The 14,578-nt window shown below is 37.0% G+C and overlaps 1 protein-coding gene across 1 annotated transcript; it reads right to left on the bottom strand.

The window, feature by feature from the left end:
• Positions 1–841: 841 nt before the first annotated feature.
• On the bottom strand, positions 842–14,277 carry Has2 (hyaluronan synthase 2). The gene is made up of 3 exons (XM_026406678.2): positions 13,651–14,277; positions 3,201–3,302; positions 842–1,807 (listed from the first exon to the last, which is right to left on the bottom strand). The coding sequence occupies exons 1-3, from the start codon at positions 14,275–14,277 to the stop codon at positions 878–880; spliced, it is 1,659 nt and encodes a 552-aa protein (XP_026262463.1). The 3' UTR covers positions 842–877.
• Between the last annotated feature and the right edge of the window lie 301 nt (positions 14,278–14,578).

Genomic DNA, 14,578 nt, shown 5'->3' with positions numbered 1-14,578 from the left:
TTCAATGAATTCTTTTGATACACACATAAGTGTATATGTTTACTACCAAAGTGGAACAGATATATTGGCCTTTTCTAAAATAAATGAAAACCAAAAGTTAGAATATTGAAGATTTTAAATTCTTTTCACAGAAACAAACTATTCAATTTTTAAAAGGTACAGAATAAGAGAAATATTTTATTCTTTCTATCATGAACATCAGTTAACCAAGCTTCACATTTTGGGCAAGTCTTTTTTTTTTTAAGTATGATTTTTTTTCAGAATTTATTTTTATTAAAAAAAGGAAGAACAGGTGTATTTTGGCAGAAAAGTAAAATATAGAATATGCAAAATTTGTTTTTAAAATCAGCATACAAAATTTTAAAACACAGTACAGTTATATCAAAATACAGCACAGCCAACGGCCTTCAACATTTCCTTTGGCATTTCATTTGGTAGAGTTAAAAAGAGGAGAAATCCTTCCTAAAAAAATTAGCTATCAAAACAGTCCATAAGTTAGGTCGTATAGGTTGAAAGAACTTTTCCTTGAGTTTCCAAAATCCTTTTCTTCCATGATAACCCACATAAAGCATGGCTAGTGAGGTATATAGGGCAAACACTGTCAGGCAGATGCACGGTAAGGAAAAAGTGCATAAACAAAGAATCCATCCCATTTTCATAGAAATAACAGATTAATTTCAATTTCTTCTTATTGATGTATCATTTTACTTTGGCAGAATCAAAATAATCCATAAAAATGTCTTTGTTCAAGTCGCAGCAGCAGTGATATGTCTCCTTTGGTGGCATCATCTGATGCCACAATTACTGTAGCGCCCCTGGAGGAACTAAGGTGTTGTGTGTGTCTGCTTGTGTGCCTGCAAACATCAACAATGTGAGATCATACATCGAGCACCATGTCATACTGTTGTCCCTTCTTCCGCCTGCCACACTTATTGATGAGAACCACATACAGTGTCAAAAGCATGACCCAATAGCATGCATAGAGCAATGTTCCAACAATTAGGACTGTCTGTTTGGATTCTGAAAATGGCTTTTTAGATTCCTTATAAATGGTGAAAATCACACCACCCAGGAGGATTGTAAACCAAACCGACACTGGAATGAGTCCTATGAAATTAACAACAATGGTTTTCCTTCCAGATGTGCCCCACCCAGCTTTGTTTATCGTTGCAATTGCAAACATCTTAGCAGGAAGTAAACTGGACATGTATAACACTGAGTAGAGAGACATAAAGACCATGACGATATTTCCTCTAAGGCAGCTGGCAAAAGATGATTTTATGAGACCCACGAGCTGGACTGTTAACAAGAAGAGGAGGATGTTCCAAATTTTACCCCGGTAGAAGAGCTGGATTACTGTGGCAATGAGAAAGAAAGGAAAGAATCCAGTGATAACGGCTTCGTAGGTCATCCACAAGTGATGTTTGTGGAACCACATGGCATTGTACAACCACTCCCGGAAGTAGGACTTGCTCCAACGGGTCTGCTGGTTCAGCCATCTAAGATATTCTATAGGCGTTTCAGTAAGGCACTTGGATCGAGCTGTGTATTTTGTTGCATAGCCCAGACTCAGCACCCGGTTCGTTAGATGCCTGTCATCGCCAAAACTACACTGGTTGCCCATAAATTCCTGATTGTACCAGTCTTCCACAAACTCATGCAGCAAGGAGTTTCTGTACATTCCCAAAGGTCCACTAATGCACTGGACACACCCAAAATAAGACTGACAGGCCCTCTCTATATTAAAGGCCATCCAGTATCTCACACTGCTGAGGAAGGAGATCCAGGAATCATACTTGTTTAAAATCTGCAAGGAGGAAAATAAAATAATAAATAAATAAATGTATGCTTTACCTAAAAATGCCAAGAAAACCTGAACCATACTGAGATGACTACCTAGCATGAGATTTGTTGTTTTATCCCCCTACTTGGGCTTCCTTCCTCTTTTTGACATAGTTAATTTTGTCTTCTGTTTTGCTAGATTAATTTGACCTGTGTGTGTGTGTGTGTGTGTGTGTGTGTATTCTTCTATGGTGACCATTTTCTTCAACTTCATTATTCTTGTCTTCTTTTTGCTGTTACTAGTTCCAGCTGTTCTGACATAATACTGAGTTTTTTAGGCTTTCGTTCTCAGTCCATAACTGCTTCCTCCATAAATTCTTTCCTACCATCTAAAGTGTGAAGGTTTTAAAGTCCTGCTCCTTCCTGTTCTGGTTAATTTCTAATTGATCCAATCCCTGGTTGTCAGTTTTCCTTCCTTGCTCTCCACATTGTCTTGTAATGCCAATGACATAAGAATTCACTCTGACCTCCCCATAAAATCTGAGTCCTGAAATAATGCTTTACATAAAGTCTATTGAAAATTATGTCTTTTCTTGGTGATATATCTAAATGCTCTTCACTGTCTCACTATTATTCATTTTTTATCTGGATTTTGCATGCTTCCTTTGTATCATCTGTCTATTTCTTTGTTCTTCCTAAAACAATTTGTTTTCACCATTTCTACGAACATGCATACACAAAATCTAAATTTTAAGGATAATTATCCATATACTTCTCATCTTTGTTAAAGTCTAACCCCATGTGTTTTAATCTTCACACATCTTCACATACTCATTTTTCCATTCTGTAAATTTCAAACTTACCTTCACTAATATTTCTTTCACTAAGTGTTTTTATACTGGTAGTAAATGATGGTTTATATTGGAATACCTACCTGCTGTTTCTTTGCCTTATTAGTACACATTTGAATTGCAATTATTTTCTCCCTTTGTTTTCAAATTTGTATTTTAATCAACCACACATTGGCCAGATTTTAAATAGAGACGTATCTTTTTTACCATATTTTCATTTCTTTACTTCTATAACTAAGTGAATTCCAATATCAGATTTTAGCAGGACACTGAAGATTAACTTGTGACCCCAGGAGATATGGTGGAAATCATTGCACATTTATGCTATGTTGTATATAATTTATCAGTTACTACAAACACAAGGGATACCCCATGACTAAGGAAAAAAAGAATAAATCATTTCAATTTAGATAGGAAATGAGACATTGAAATGGTCCCATGGCACATTCTAATGGGTCCAGCACCAAGAACAATACCTGGCACAGAATAATAAATATGTATTCAATAGATTGATGAAAGAAAGTATTCTTAAAAGTGTCTTTTTTAAAAAAATGAAGCTATATGCACCTGTACATCTCCCCCAACACCTCCAACCATGGGGTCTTCTTCTAAAACTTTCACCATCTCCACAGAGGAAGCAGGGTCAAGCATAGTATCTGAATCACACACCTGCAAAGGAGAAAAAAAGAAAATGAGTTAAAGAAAAGAACTATGAGTGCACTTTAGTCAAAATTAGGCATATGTGCTACACCCTAAGCCTTACTGTCACAGTGAACAAGTATCACAAGAATCTATTATTCTTGTTATATCATGGACAATGCAAAGAGTTGACTTTTCAGAAAGTTCGATATTTAAATTAGTGACATTGCTAGATAGAAGAGCTAAAATACTGTGCTGGGTATAATTTATAGGCTAACCAGGTTTTTCTCACTTTGCCAGGGATATTCCAAATTTTGACAACAAAAGTCTCCTGTTCCAGATAACACTCCATTCCAGGGAAACTCAGATGGTTAGTCACCCTAGATGTCTTTCTTCAGTTGCCTCAAATAAAAATTGAAAAAACGTGTCTCTCAGTTTTGAATAATAATAATAATAAAATTATCCAACTGTACTAAAAGAAGATATATTTAGTGGAGCCCCCACCCACCATTTCATTTTAATATGCTGATTGAGAGAAGAAGGCAAGTCTCCTCCAGGTGATTGTATGGTTGTAAAGCAAGAGCGTTCAGTGCCCATACCACCTGGGCTCGAAAATACCCCCTTTTGTTGCAAAGGGAAGGGAACTCATGTGACCTTCAGAAAACCTCTTTATTCTAGAGTGTTATTTGTTCTTCTATGCCTCAGGGTTTAAAAGCAGATATAAATCACCATGGGTTATTCTAGAACTGTCAATTGTTACTCTTAAAAACAATCTTTATAAAAGTCATAACAAGCAATGATGAAACCAAACCAACTACAAAATTAAAGTTAAGATTATTGGAATTCCTCTAAATGTGTGCACCCCTACTGGTCATTTTTATCAGAGGCCAAAGTGAGGAAGGTTATAAATAGTAATTTTCCTTCTGGCCTGACTTCTAAATCAAGTGAGAAATTTAAATGAATAATGAAGCAGATTAGAGAATCCATATTGCTACCTATACAGCTATGAGGCTGACATGAAGAATAGGGTTTCTCTGTGTGAAGAAGGAGGGTCATAATCCTGTCCCCCAGCACTGGACTCAGTCTCTCACAATGTCCAAGTGGGACTTGCCTCCTCTGCAGACACAATGTGTGCCCCTTCAAAAGGGTCTGACTGATGCTGTATCTTTTAGCAGCCCTATCCCAGAACACAGGGTAGAAAGAAGAGCTGGGCAAACCATTACTCCTTCCACACTCACCAATCAGATTAAGGCACAGCTCTTCTCTCAGCAAAGGAGGAAGTCAGGTGGCAGAGTCCCGGTGGGCTAAATTTATGAACAGACCTGCCTCCACATCATATGAGAAAACCAGAACTAGGAAAAAAAATGTCCCCATCTTCCTATCTGCTATGATCTGAAACTGTCTGTCCCCCTGAACACTCATGTTGAAGTGGAATCCTAACAGAACAGTGTTGAGAGGTGGTGAGACCTCTAAGAGGCAGAGCCCTCACAAACCGATGGCTTTTTCAGGACCAGGCTGATCCTCACTCAATAAGCTCTGGCTCTTTCAGAACTGGATTAGTTACTGTGAGAGCAGGTTGATACCAAAGAAATTTTTTGAAAAAAGAAAAAGAAAAAGAGGGTGTCCCTCGTATTTTGTTGTGTTCCGTCTCTCTTGCACATGCTCACAGCTGGCTTTCTGCTTTCCTATCCTATTGTGATGCAGTAGACAAGCCCTTGCCAGAGCTGCTGCCATGGCCTTGGACTTCTCAGTTTCCAAAACTGTGTGTTAAATAATTTTTTTTCTTTATAAATCACCTAGTCCCAGATAATCTGTGATGAAAACAGAAAATAAACTAAGACATTATCTCTGGAATATTTACTAATTGGACATAGTATTTTTTTCTGTTGAATGCACCAAGGTCCTAACAAACATAAATTGATCAGAATGCACATGAGCCAGCCAAACAATGAAGGACATGATTGGCATAGAATATTAGCTAATTTTTTTATTATTCTGCCACCAGGTCCAGCTATACTAGTTGAATTGAATCAAGATTTAGTCTATTTACAATCAAGTGCCACATTAACAATACTTTGTTCAAAGACTGACCACATTTTACCATGTGTCTATAAGATTTTCTAATGATCTTGTAGCCACCTTTGTTTGTGCCAGTGCATTCTATGTTGTCTGTAAGATGAAATCACCCAGTGATGCATTTCTCAGCCTATATTCCTGTCATTAAGTGACACGGACTATAATTATAATCAAAAGTAATTATCTTAACAGTTCTCCAAACTCTGCCATAAAAAGTCAACATTTAAAATAAATCAGTGTATAACTGTATAAAGACTCAAGGTTGAAGAAGATACTAGGTAAATGTAGAATGTATTCTTCATATTATTTGCTAAGGAAAAACAAAATTTTTTAAAAGTACCACTCTTAACTTTACTAATGGCTTTTTTTTTGTGTGTAAAGTTTTCCATTAATGAAAAATGCTGGTGAAAAGATTGATTTAAGTGCATTATTGGAATTTAAGGATTTAAGGAATATATGGGACATTCAGTAATAAAAAGTGAACTTATCACACCTATAGATTTAAGTATGGCAATTTGGGGGTTAACTCCTGTATTTTTAAATTTTTAGTTTGGTTATTTAGAAGCACTCACTTTTAAAACAAGAATCTATTTATTGCTTTTTGGCATTTCATTTAGGTTCAGCATAGTCTCTTTATCTTAAGGAGGAAAATTAGAAAAAAAGGTAGGCATTAATTTTTTATTTTGAAAAACAGGATTTTACTGGCACTTGGTTTTAAATCCAGCTATCCCAAGCCTCAGGAACTACACAAAGTGATCTGAGAGAGATGTTTTCCTCTCCTGTGTTTTGTCTGTCACCAGCTGGTACATGGCTTCAAGTCAGACAGGAGCCCTGCAATAAGGGTAGAGAGAAGTGAAGGCAGAAGTCCAGCCCACCTTAGAACCCAGCCTCCCAAGTTCATGGCCACACCCTCCTCTATTGACTTAAGCTGGGAAAGGTAAAACCAAAACGGCTAAAATAAGTCTAAAAACAACAGGAAGGGAGCAATCCGGAATTAGTGTTCAAATAACTCCGCCTGCTTGGGAGCCCAAGCAAGCAGGCAAAGAGCCTCTTTGAAATGACCACACTTGAACCAAACCTCTGAGGTTCTGCATATTAAAATTGGCCTGTGCCCCTCCCTGTTTCCAAAAGGGAAGTGCCAAATGTCCTCTGAGAGACTGTTCCCTTGGTGACCTAACTGCATTAGAAGGGAAAGCTCTCAGAAGTCTCCTGGGAATAGGGTTTCTTCTATGAGGAGTTATGAGTTTTAAAGAATTTCCATTCCTGGATGTTATTTGATGACTGAATGCCAACTGGAAAGTCAGTCTTTGCCACTCTGGAAAAGCATGTATATTCAGGGACACAGTGATGTTTGCTTAGTAGGATGTGAAGAACACTGCCTTGGCCCTTAAAATCCGCAAAGACAAAATATCTAGTTACCTCCTCACCAATAACAAGTGTGCACGTTCATGAATGTTGGCTGTTCAGCTCTGGGCTAGAATCTGTGGGAGACACACCAATTCATGCAGAATTGAACCTCACATAAGGAAAAATGACAGGCATGATTTGCATACAGGAAACCAGGAACAAATCAAAAGTCTTTTTGGCCACACTGAGAGTATCACTGCAATTTGTTGAAAGATTTTTTTACTAGGAGATTTGGAAATGAAGCAAAGTCACAACCTTTGAGAAAAGGGAGTGGAAAAGGACAAGATAAAATGAAATTATTGGGAAGAACCAGGCATCTCAGTTTTATCCACAGAATCAAGTGAAAAAAAGCATATGACCAGTGCCCTTCCAGTTATTCTGTTCTAGCCAAGAGTTAACACCTCCCTTTAGTTCCCTTTCAAAACAGGGGCTGGCCACTGGGTCAAGTCCAGCCTGCCACCTGTTTTGATATAGCCTAGTGGCTAAGAGTGTCTTTATATTTTTAAGCAGTCAGAAAAAAAAGTCAAAAGAATATTTTATGACACATGCAAATTATATGAAAATCAAACTTCACTGTCCATAAAAATTTTATTGGAATCTAGCCATTCTCACTCATTTACATGTTCTCTATGGCTGCTTTCAACAGCAGGACAACAGCAGAGAGGAGCAGTTGCAAAGCTGAATATTTACTGGTTAAAACTGAAGTGGCTGGTTCTTCCTAATTGTATTCTAGCCTTATTTGTTTTATAAGCAAAGTTTGCCAACCCTGGTTTCAAAATAATAATCTACTTTCATTAACATAACAGCCACCATACAGACTACTCTCAGCTGCTGAAAAGCTGAGACTAGAGAATTGCAAATTTAGGTCAGTCTGAGCAGTTTAGTGAGATACTGTCCCTTTTTTTTTTTTTTTTTAAGGAGCTGGGAATATAGCTCAAGTGTAGAGCACCTAAAATTCAATCTCTAGTACCATGAAAATAAATATCCTAATTAACAGTGATGTTGAGATTAAATATGTTTTAAGCCCCAATTTTAATTCTAGGATTTTTTAAAATTGCCTCCATTTTCTTATGCTACAAGGGCAGTAACTGCATAAAAAGGTATATTTTAAAAAAAGCAAACCTAAGTCTAAAGAATCATGGTAATCATTACCACAAATATATGTTTCAGTGGAGAAATCCAGTAAAGAATAGGATATTGAACTTTTTCTTTTCTTTTTTTCTTTCTTTCTTTTTTTTTTTTTTTTTTTTGTACTGGGTATTGAACACAAGGGGACTCTACCACTGAGCTATAACCCCAGCCCTTTTTATTTTTTATTTTGAGACAGGGTCTCACTAAGTTGCCCAGACTGGCCTTGAACTTGGGATTCTTCTGCCTCAGACTCATAAGTAGGTAGGATTACAGACATGAACCACTGATCCTCACTAATAAACTATTATGCAGGTTTTATTTAGACTTTGCCTATTTTAATGCCCACAGAATCAAGAAACCTAAATTAAATATTAAGTCCCATAACTTACAATGTCTATAAACTTGGACAAGCCCTGTACCACCATCATAGTGTATTAGTGAGACTCCACATATGAAAGAACTTTGTGAATTAGAAAGTAGATTCCCATTAGTATAAAGTGATGACCCTTAAATTTCTACACTTCTTAAGCAAATCTAAGTCTAAAGAATCATGGTAATCATTACCACAAATATATGTTTCAGTGGAGAAATCCAGTAAAAGGAACATGAAACTATCCATTGCAAATTTTCTCACTAATATTAAAAGTTCATCTACCTCACAGCAATCCCAATAAAGTTCTCTACAATGTTACTATTTGCTCCATCCAATACCTTTCAAATTCTAAGACCCCTGTCTAAAATGCCATGTGTCCATGTTTCATTTTTTAAAAAATATCTTTCCTTTCAGCTTGACTGATGGATCTCTTTCTCTACCTCTCATTCTACTTCAAAGGATGCTGAAAGCTAATGCAGCAAGAGAAAATCTTTATTCCTCCTACTGCCTTCAGTGAGGAAACAGGTTGAAAACAAATCAAGACCACTGCTGTTGCTACTGGCTTCACCCTTTTCCTGTTATAAGGCTCAATCCTTTCTTAAACCTGAGCTTCATCTTCATTTTGATCCTTCATCTTAACCTTGACCCTTCATCTTAACTTTGACCTGGTGAATCTATTTTTAGAGTGTCTGCAGTTTGCTCTTGGTCCCTGCCACACAACTTAACCAAAATAAAAGAAGATTCTGCTCATCCATCTCTAGCAATTTCTCTAAGGAAAAGGGGTAAGGATCAGAACAAAAAACAAACAAATGAATCCAAAAGACCTTACAAATAGTTAATTACTAGGAAACCCAAGATAGTTCTACTCTCTCTGAACTCCTAATGGTAAACCAGAGTAAACATACCATAGGAAGGAAAGGAAAGCACTATACAAGACCTTGGAATCAAATAGATCTGGTTCTCAACATAAAAATTCCCAGCTGTGTAAACTCAGACTAGCTTCTTAACTTGTACTCATCCCTTCATCTTCCTGAGTCTCCATCTATCAGGTGAAAAATATGACTACCCATACCATCTCCTTAATTGGTAGGGATGGTTGATTAATGAGATAATGCTTGTAAACCACTTAATAATGGCTAGCTCATAAAAAAAAAAAAATCCTCAATAAATGTAGGTCACATGTACTAAGAAGTGAAAATTCAAAACCAAAGGCACAAATTCAAGACAATAGTCCAGAGAGAAGGCATCTTTGTATTAATTATGGTAAATAAACAATAATCTACTCAGAACGAGGAAACCAATGTCTCATCCAATATCCAACCAACTTATATCAAAAAGCTGAATTCTAGAGCAGACAGTGCAAAAGTCCTCAAATTGGGTTGTTAATTAGGGAAAAGAAATAAAATAATTAGAGACTGGTTTGAGCTGATTTATGATTCATTCCTGACCTAGAATGTACCATTGTGAATTTTTTTAATTGATTTTATTTTTTAAATACATGATAGCAGAGTGCATTACAATTCTTATTACACATATGGAGGACAATTTTTCCTATCTTTGTATATAAAGTATGTTCACGTCAATTCATGTCTTGGTACTTTTTTTTTCCATTACATTAAAAAAGCTCATCATGTGGCCAATGGCATACTTAGACTCACTTAACTTTACATAAGTATGCGTTGTATCTTGCATCTCTTCATTAGCATTGAACTTGAAGAGTGTGACATTACTCAAAGCTTCAGACGCTAAGTCTGCAGTCAGCCAACACCATGACTCTGGGACTGAGGTGAGGCAGAGCATCATGGTGGAAGGACATGGTGGAGGGAAGCAGCTCCACCTGATTTGGACATGGCAAACAGGAATATGATCTTTGGATTTGGAAGTATATAAATGTAGATAACAAACTTATTTTTAAAATCTAGACCCTGAAAACTTCAAAGTCTGGTGAAAAGGAGTAACATGTGGCCGGTAATTTTTTTTTTGGGGGGGGGGACTACATATATGCAGGACATGGGAAAAAAACAGAAAACAAGGACAAAAAGTAACCTTTACAGAAACAAAATATTGCCCACAATTTAAAATTTCTGATATAATCAAAAATGTCAATGAAAGGCTCATCTCTGAAAGTAATTTGGCTTATGGTATGGGATCTCAAATCCAGCCAACAGAAAGCTTCTAATTCACACATATCTAAGCAGTTTGGCGGTTCTGTTATGTTTTTCTTGAATGGAAATAGAAAGATATAAGCATTCCTTTAGAGAATGAGTTATAAAAGTCATTATAATATAATTCCTATCTTTAGTCAACGTATAATCTCTTCCAAGCATTAAAGTAATACAAAAAGTTATTGGTTGTTCGTTCAGTCTCCATTTTTAAGAAAGCTTGAACATGAGTGAAAGTTACAGAAGCTGCAGAGTGAAGGTGACAAGCCACCAGGAAAAGTGGGGAACCAAATATTGTCAACTCTTTTAAGTCTTGAGCCATGAAACACCTTTTTTTTTTTTTTTCAAATGTTTGAAATTCTCATTCAAAAGAAACAAATCAGGAAAGCCCATAATGGTAGCTCTTAAATCAGAGTTTATATTCAAGAATCCAGATTTGGGGAAAGGGCAGCTTCAAAGTGATAAGCCCTGATAGTAACTAATAAATGAAAAGAAATTTTGATAATTCTCTTTGTTTTAGTCTCTAGCAGATCTCTAGTATGTTGCTGAAAAAAAAAAAAAAATCAAGAGGTCAATGGAGATAAAATGGTACTGAATTGAATCCCAAGCTGGGAGGGATCTCAGTGATCATGTGTTCTACAAGCTCATTTGATGATTCAATTGGAGCCAAGTCCATAGCAAATAAAGAACAGATCTGGGTCTGGAATTCAGATTTCTTCATTCCTATTTAAGTATGCTGTTAATCCTTTCCTCTGACATGGAGAATAGAAAGAAAAAAAAATATTATCAATTCTGGAGTCTAGCCCTCAGAACATTTCAGTTGCTTAGGCTTTCTGTAGAGAACAGGAACCAGGCAAATATTATACACAGTTAATTATCATTATTTATGGTAGTTATGTTCTCTAAAGTTGCCATGAAGATTGATTAGCTATTACCAAAAAATTGCTTCTAGCAGAAACACAGGGTTAGGTTCCTTTAAGTCTCTGTGTACAAAATCTTTCTCAACTGATCAATAACTAACCCTTTGCAGTTCCGGAAGCCTGGACAGTCAGAAGATCAAAGTGTTCAGTGTGTAGTCTAAACCTTAAGAAATTACCATTTTTATAGGTTAAGCATGGTCCAAAATCAGGAGATTTGAAGAGGAATAGCAGGATGGAACTATTAGCTTCAGAACATTAAAAGATTTTAGCATGTGTTGGAGTGCTTGGACTGGCTGAGAGTCCCAGGAGGCACTAGGGCCTAGTTCATAGCAGCTGCTGGGGTAAGTCTATCTGGAGGGGTTCAGCCTGGAGGAAGGACAGTTCACAAGCCTGATCAGGCCTCCAACAGGAAGCTTATTCTAACCTTTCATATTTTGAATTATTCTTTTTTCCTGGACAGGCACAGTGTGAAGTTGTATCCTTGGATACAAACAAAATTCAAAACAAGAGTGATGGAAGAAGGGGATTCGGGAGGGGAAGGTAAAAGAAAGAGAAAAAAACCCACACAAAGATTTCTTGATTATACCTGACAAATGTAGCAGTTGTTTTAACTATAATTAAAGGCAAAATATGAAAACAGATGTTTTCTCATTTTAGGCACAGAGCATCATTCTTCATATCTTCAAAGTTCCTCTCATATGCCTGCCTTTAAGAATATCCTGCCATCCTCTCATCTAGGCCTAGAGTGGCATATGTAGATCCTAAATGTCCTGCAATAACTGAAGCCACCTCAAATGTGAAAGTTCTACCATTGGAAATCAGGAGAAATCTAAGAGAGAAACTCAGCCAACTCCCCAGAGGAGAGCTTACAATGTGGATAGGTATCGACAAAGAAATACCTCAAAATTCTTCATATATAAACTAAAATTAATCCTAAGGGACAAATGACAGATACTATAATTTTTTTAGTATGGACTGGCTGACCCTATAATAAATATATTAACAGTAAAAGTTGTAATCATATTAACAATAATATCATGAACAACTCTTGCTAAGCACTTGGAATACATTGTTTGACAAAATTTTCTTCAAACTGTTTCTAAGATGGCTTTGTTCTTTCCAGTAAACTGATGCTTAGGAAGGTGTTTTTTTTTTTTTTTTTTTTTTTTTTGTAGTGGTGGTGCTGGGGATAGAACCCAGGGCCTTGTTCATGCAAGGCAAGCACTCTACCAACTGAGTTATATCCCTGGCCCAGGAAGGTGGTCTGCAAGGTCAATCAGTTAGTAATAGCTGTGATTATGATCTCAGCAAATTGACTCAAAAGCCAATGCTCATTCCCTTCTCGTAACTCTGAGATCCAACAGTTAAGACTTCTGGCAATAAAGACCCTTTAAAAAATAAAATGGGTATTCTGAAAACTAGGACTTTACTTTTAAGAGGGCAGTGTTCCAGTAGCTTTCTTATACCAGTGATATTTCTTCCTTCTTGATATCTCATGTCCAAAATCCAATTAAAGAATTTACAGAAAATTAAAATGAGAAAATTCGCAGGGATCTTCCTAATGTTCCAAAGAAGAAACCTCAGTGAGAACTGGGACAAGAGAAACCCCATAGAGAGCTGTTAGCCAATTACTGAGAGACACAGTCTGCCTAATTTTCATGCAAGCAAACATCATCACAGATGCTTTCAAAGGTCAAGTTGGAGTGAGTGAGGTAATGCTGTTTGGGGAGTGAAATAAACATTACTTCGATTTTGCTCTAAGTTTTTTTTTTTTTTTAACTTGTTTTTGTTTTCCTTGTCTTTCTAGCTCAATTTTGAATGCCCTGTTCTTTTTAATCAAAATCATCCTCTCCACTCCCATTTTTCCCAATCTGTGTCGAAAACATAATATAGACTTCCCTCAGTGTGCAGATTCTGTCAAGACCCCTCGCTTAGGTCGACACTATTTTCTTACTAGAGTTGGAGACTTTTAAGGGTGTGGAAAATGATGTTGGATTTGACTTGGCAGAACGTAGGAGACAGAGAAGGAAAGGTGGCACAGGAAGGGAAGGAAGGGTCTCCTGTCCAAATAATCTTGATTTCTAACCAAGAACATGACCCCCAAGTTAAGCATTTTCATAGTCTTAACAGTTTTACAAGATTTTTTTTTTCTGTCTTTCAAAATGTGCTTTCAACAGTCGTACTGTTTTCAAATGAACTGAAAGAAGTACTGTGTTCAGGACAAGGATGGGCTATAGCATATGACTGGAGAGACACAAAAGCTGCTTTATTTCAATGTATGTTTGCCCTGGCAGGAATCTGGGACTTACCTGTACATAATCCACACTTCGACCCAGGGCTCTGAAGGCCGTGTACATGACTTCTCTTTTTCCACCCCATTTTTGCATGATGCAAACACTTTTGTTGGCCAGGACCAATTGGGTTACATGCTGAGAGCTTTCTTTATGTGACTCGTCTGTCTCACCAGGTCCCTTTTCGTGGAAGTTGTTCTTCCAGATGTAGGTAGCTGATTTGTCCCTGCCCATGACTTCACTGAAGATGTCCATCATGTAAAGGTCATCGTCCGAGTTCCCATCGATGACCATGACGACTTTAATCCCAGGGTAGGTTAGCCTCTTCACAGATTGCAAACATTTCCTTAAGTAGTCTGGATCTTCTTGATAGGCAGCGATGCAAAGAGCAACAGTTTTGTTCAATTTAATGGGGGTTTCGAGGGATTTTTTCATTTTTCGGTGCTCCAAAAAGGCAAATAGGCTTTGGATGATGAGGTGTGATGCTAAAAAGGCACCATACAGTCCAAAAGAGAAATAGTAGTTATCCGTTTGGATAAATTGATAGCCAACAATATAAGCAGCTGTGATTCCAAGGAGGAGAGAGACTCCAAAAAGTGTGGTTCCAATTATTCTCAGGATGCATAGAAACCTCTCACAATGCATCTGCAATATAATCAAATGATACTCTCAGTTAACCATTCCTGTCCCAAGCTTGTTATACACATGGTGTCAACAGGGGGCACTACACGGAGCATGTAGAAGTTCTACCACTGTTACTCCCTTCACTTGCTATGTGACTTTTGGCACCCACTTTGCTCATCTGCAAGATGAGGCTAAAGACACCCTTCTGTCACAATCAAGAATCCAATCCATAATGGTGCTATTGAAATATCATAATGTATTAAACAACTACCTAGATGTATTAAACAAATACCATAATATATTAAACAAATTTCTTTGCTTT

Source organism: Urocitellus parryii, chromosome 7, assembly GCF_045843805.1.
Source record: "Urocitellus parryii isolate mUroPar1 chromosome 7, mUroPar1.hap1, whole genome shotgun sequence".
Taxonomy (NCBI): domain Eukaryota; kingdom Metazoa; phylum Chordata; class Mammalia; order Rodentia; family Sciuridae; genus Urocitellus; species Urocitellus parryii.
The sequence above is the reverse complement of the archived record's forward strand: the minus strand, read 5'-3'. Positions and strand labels throughout refer to the sequence as shown.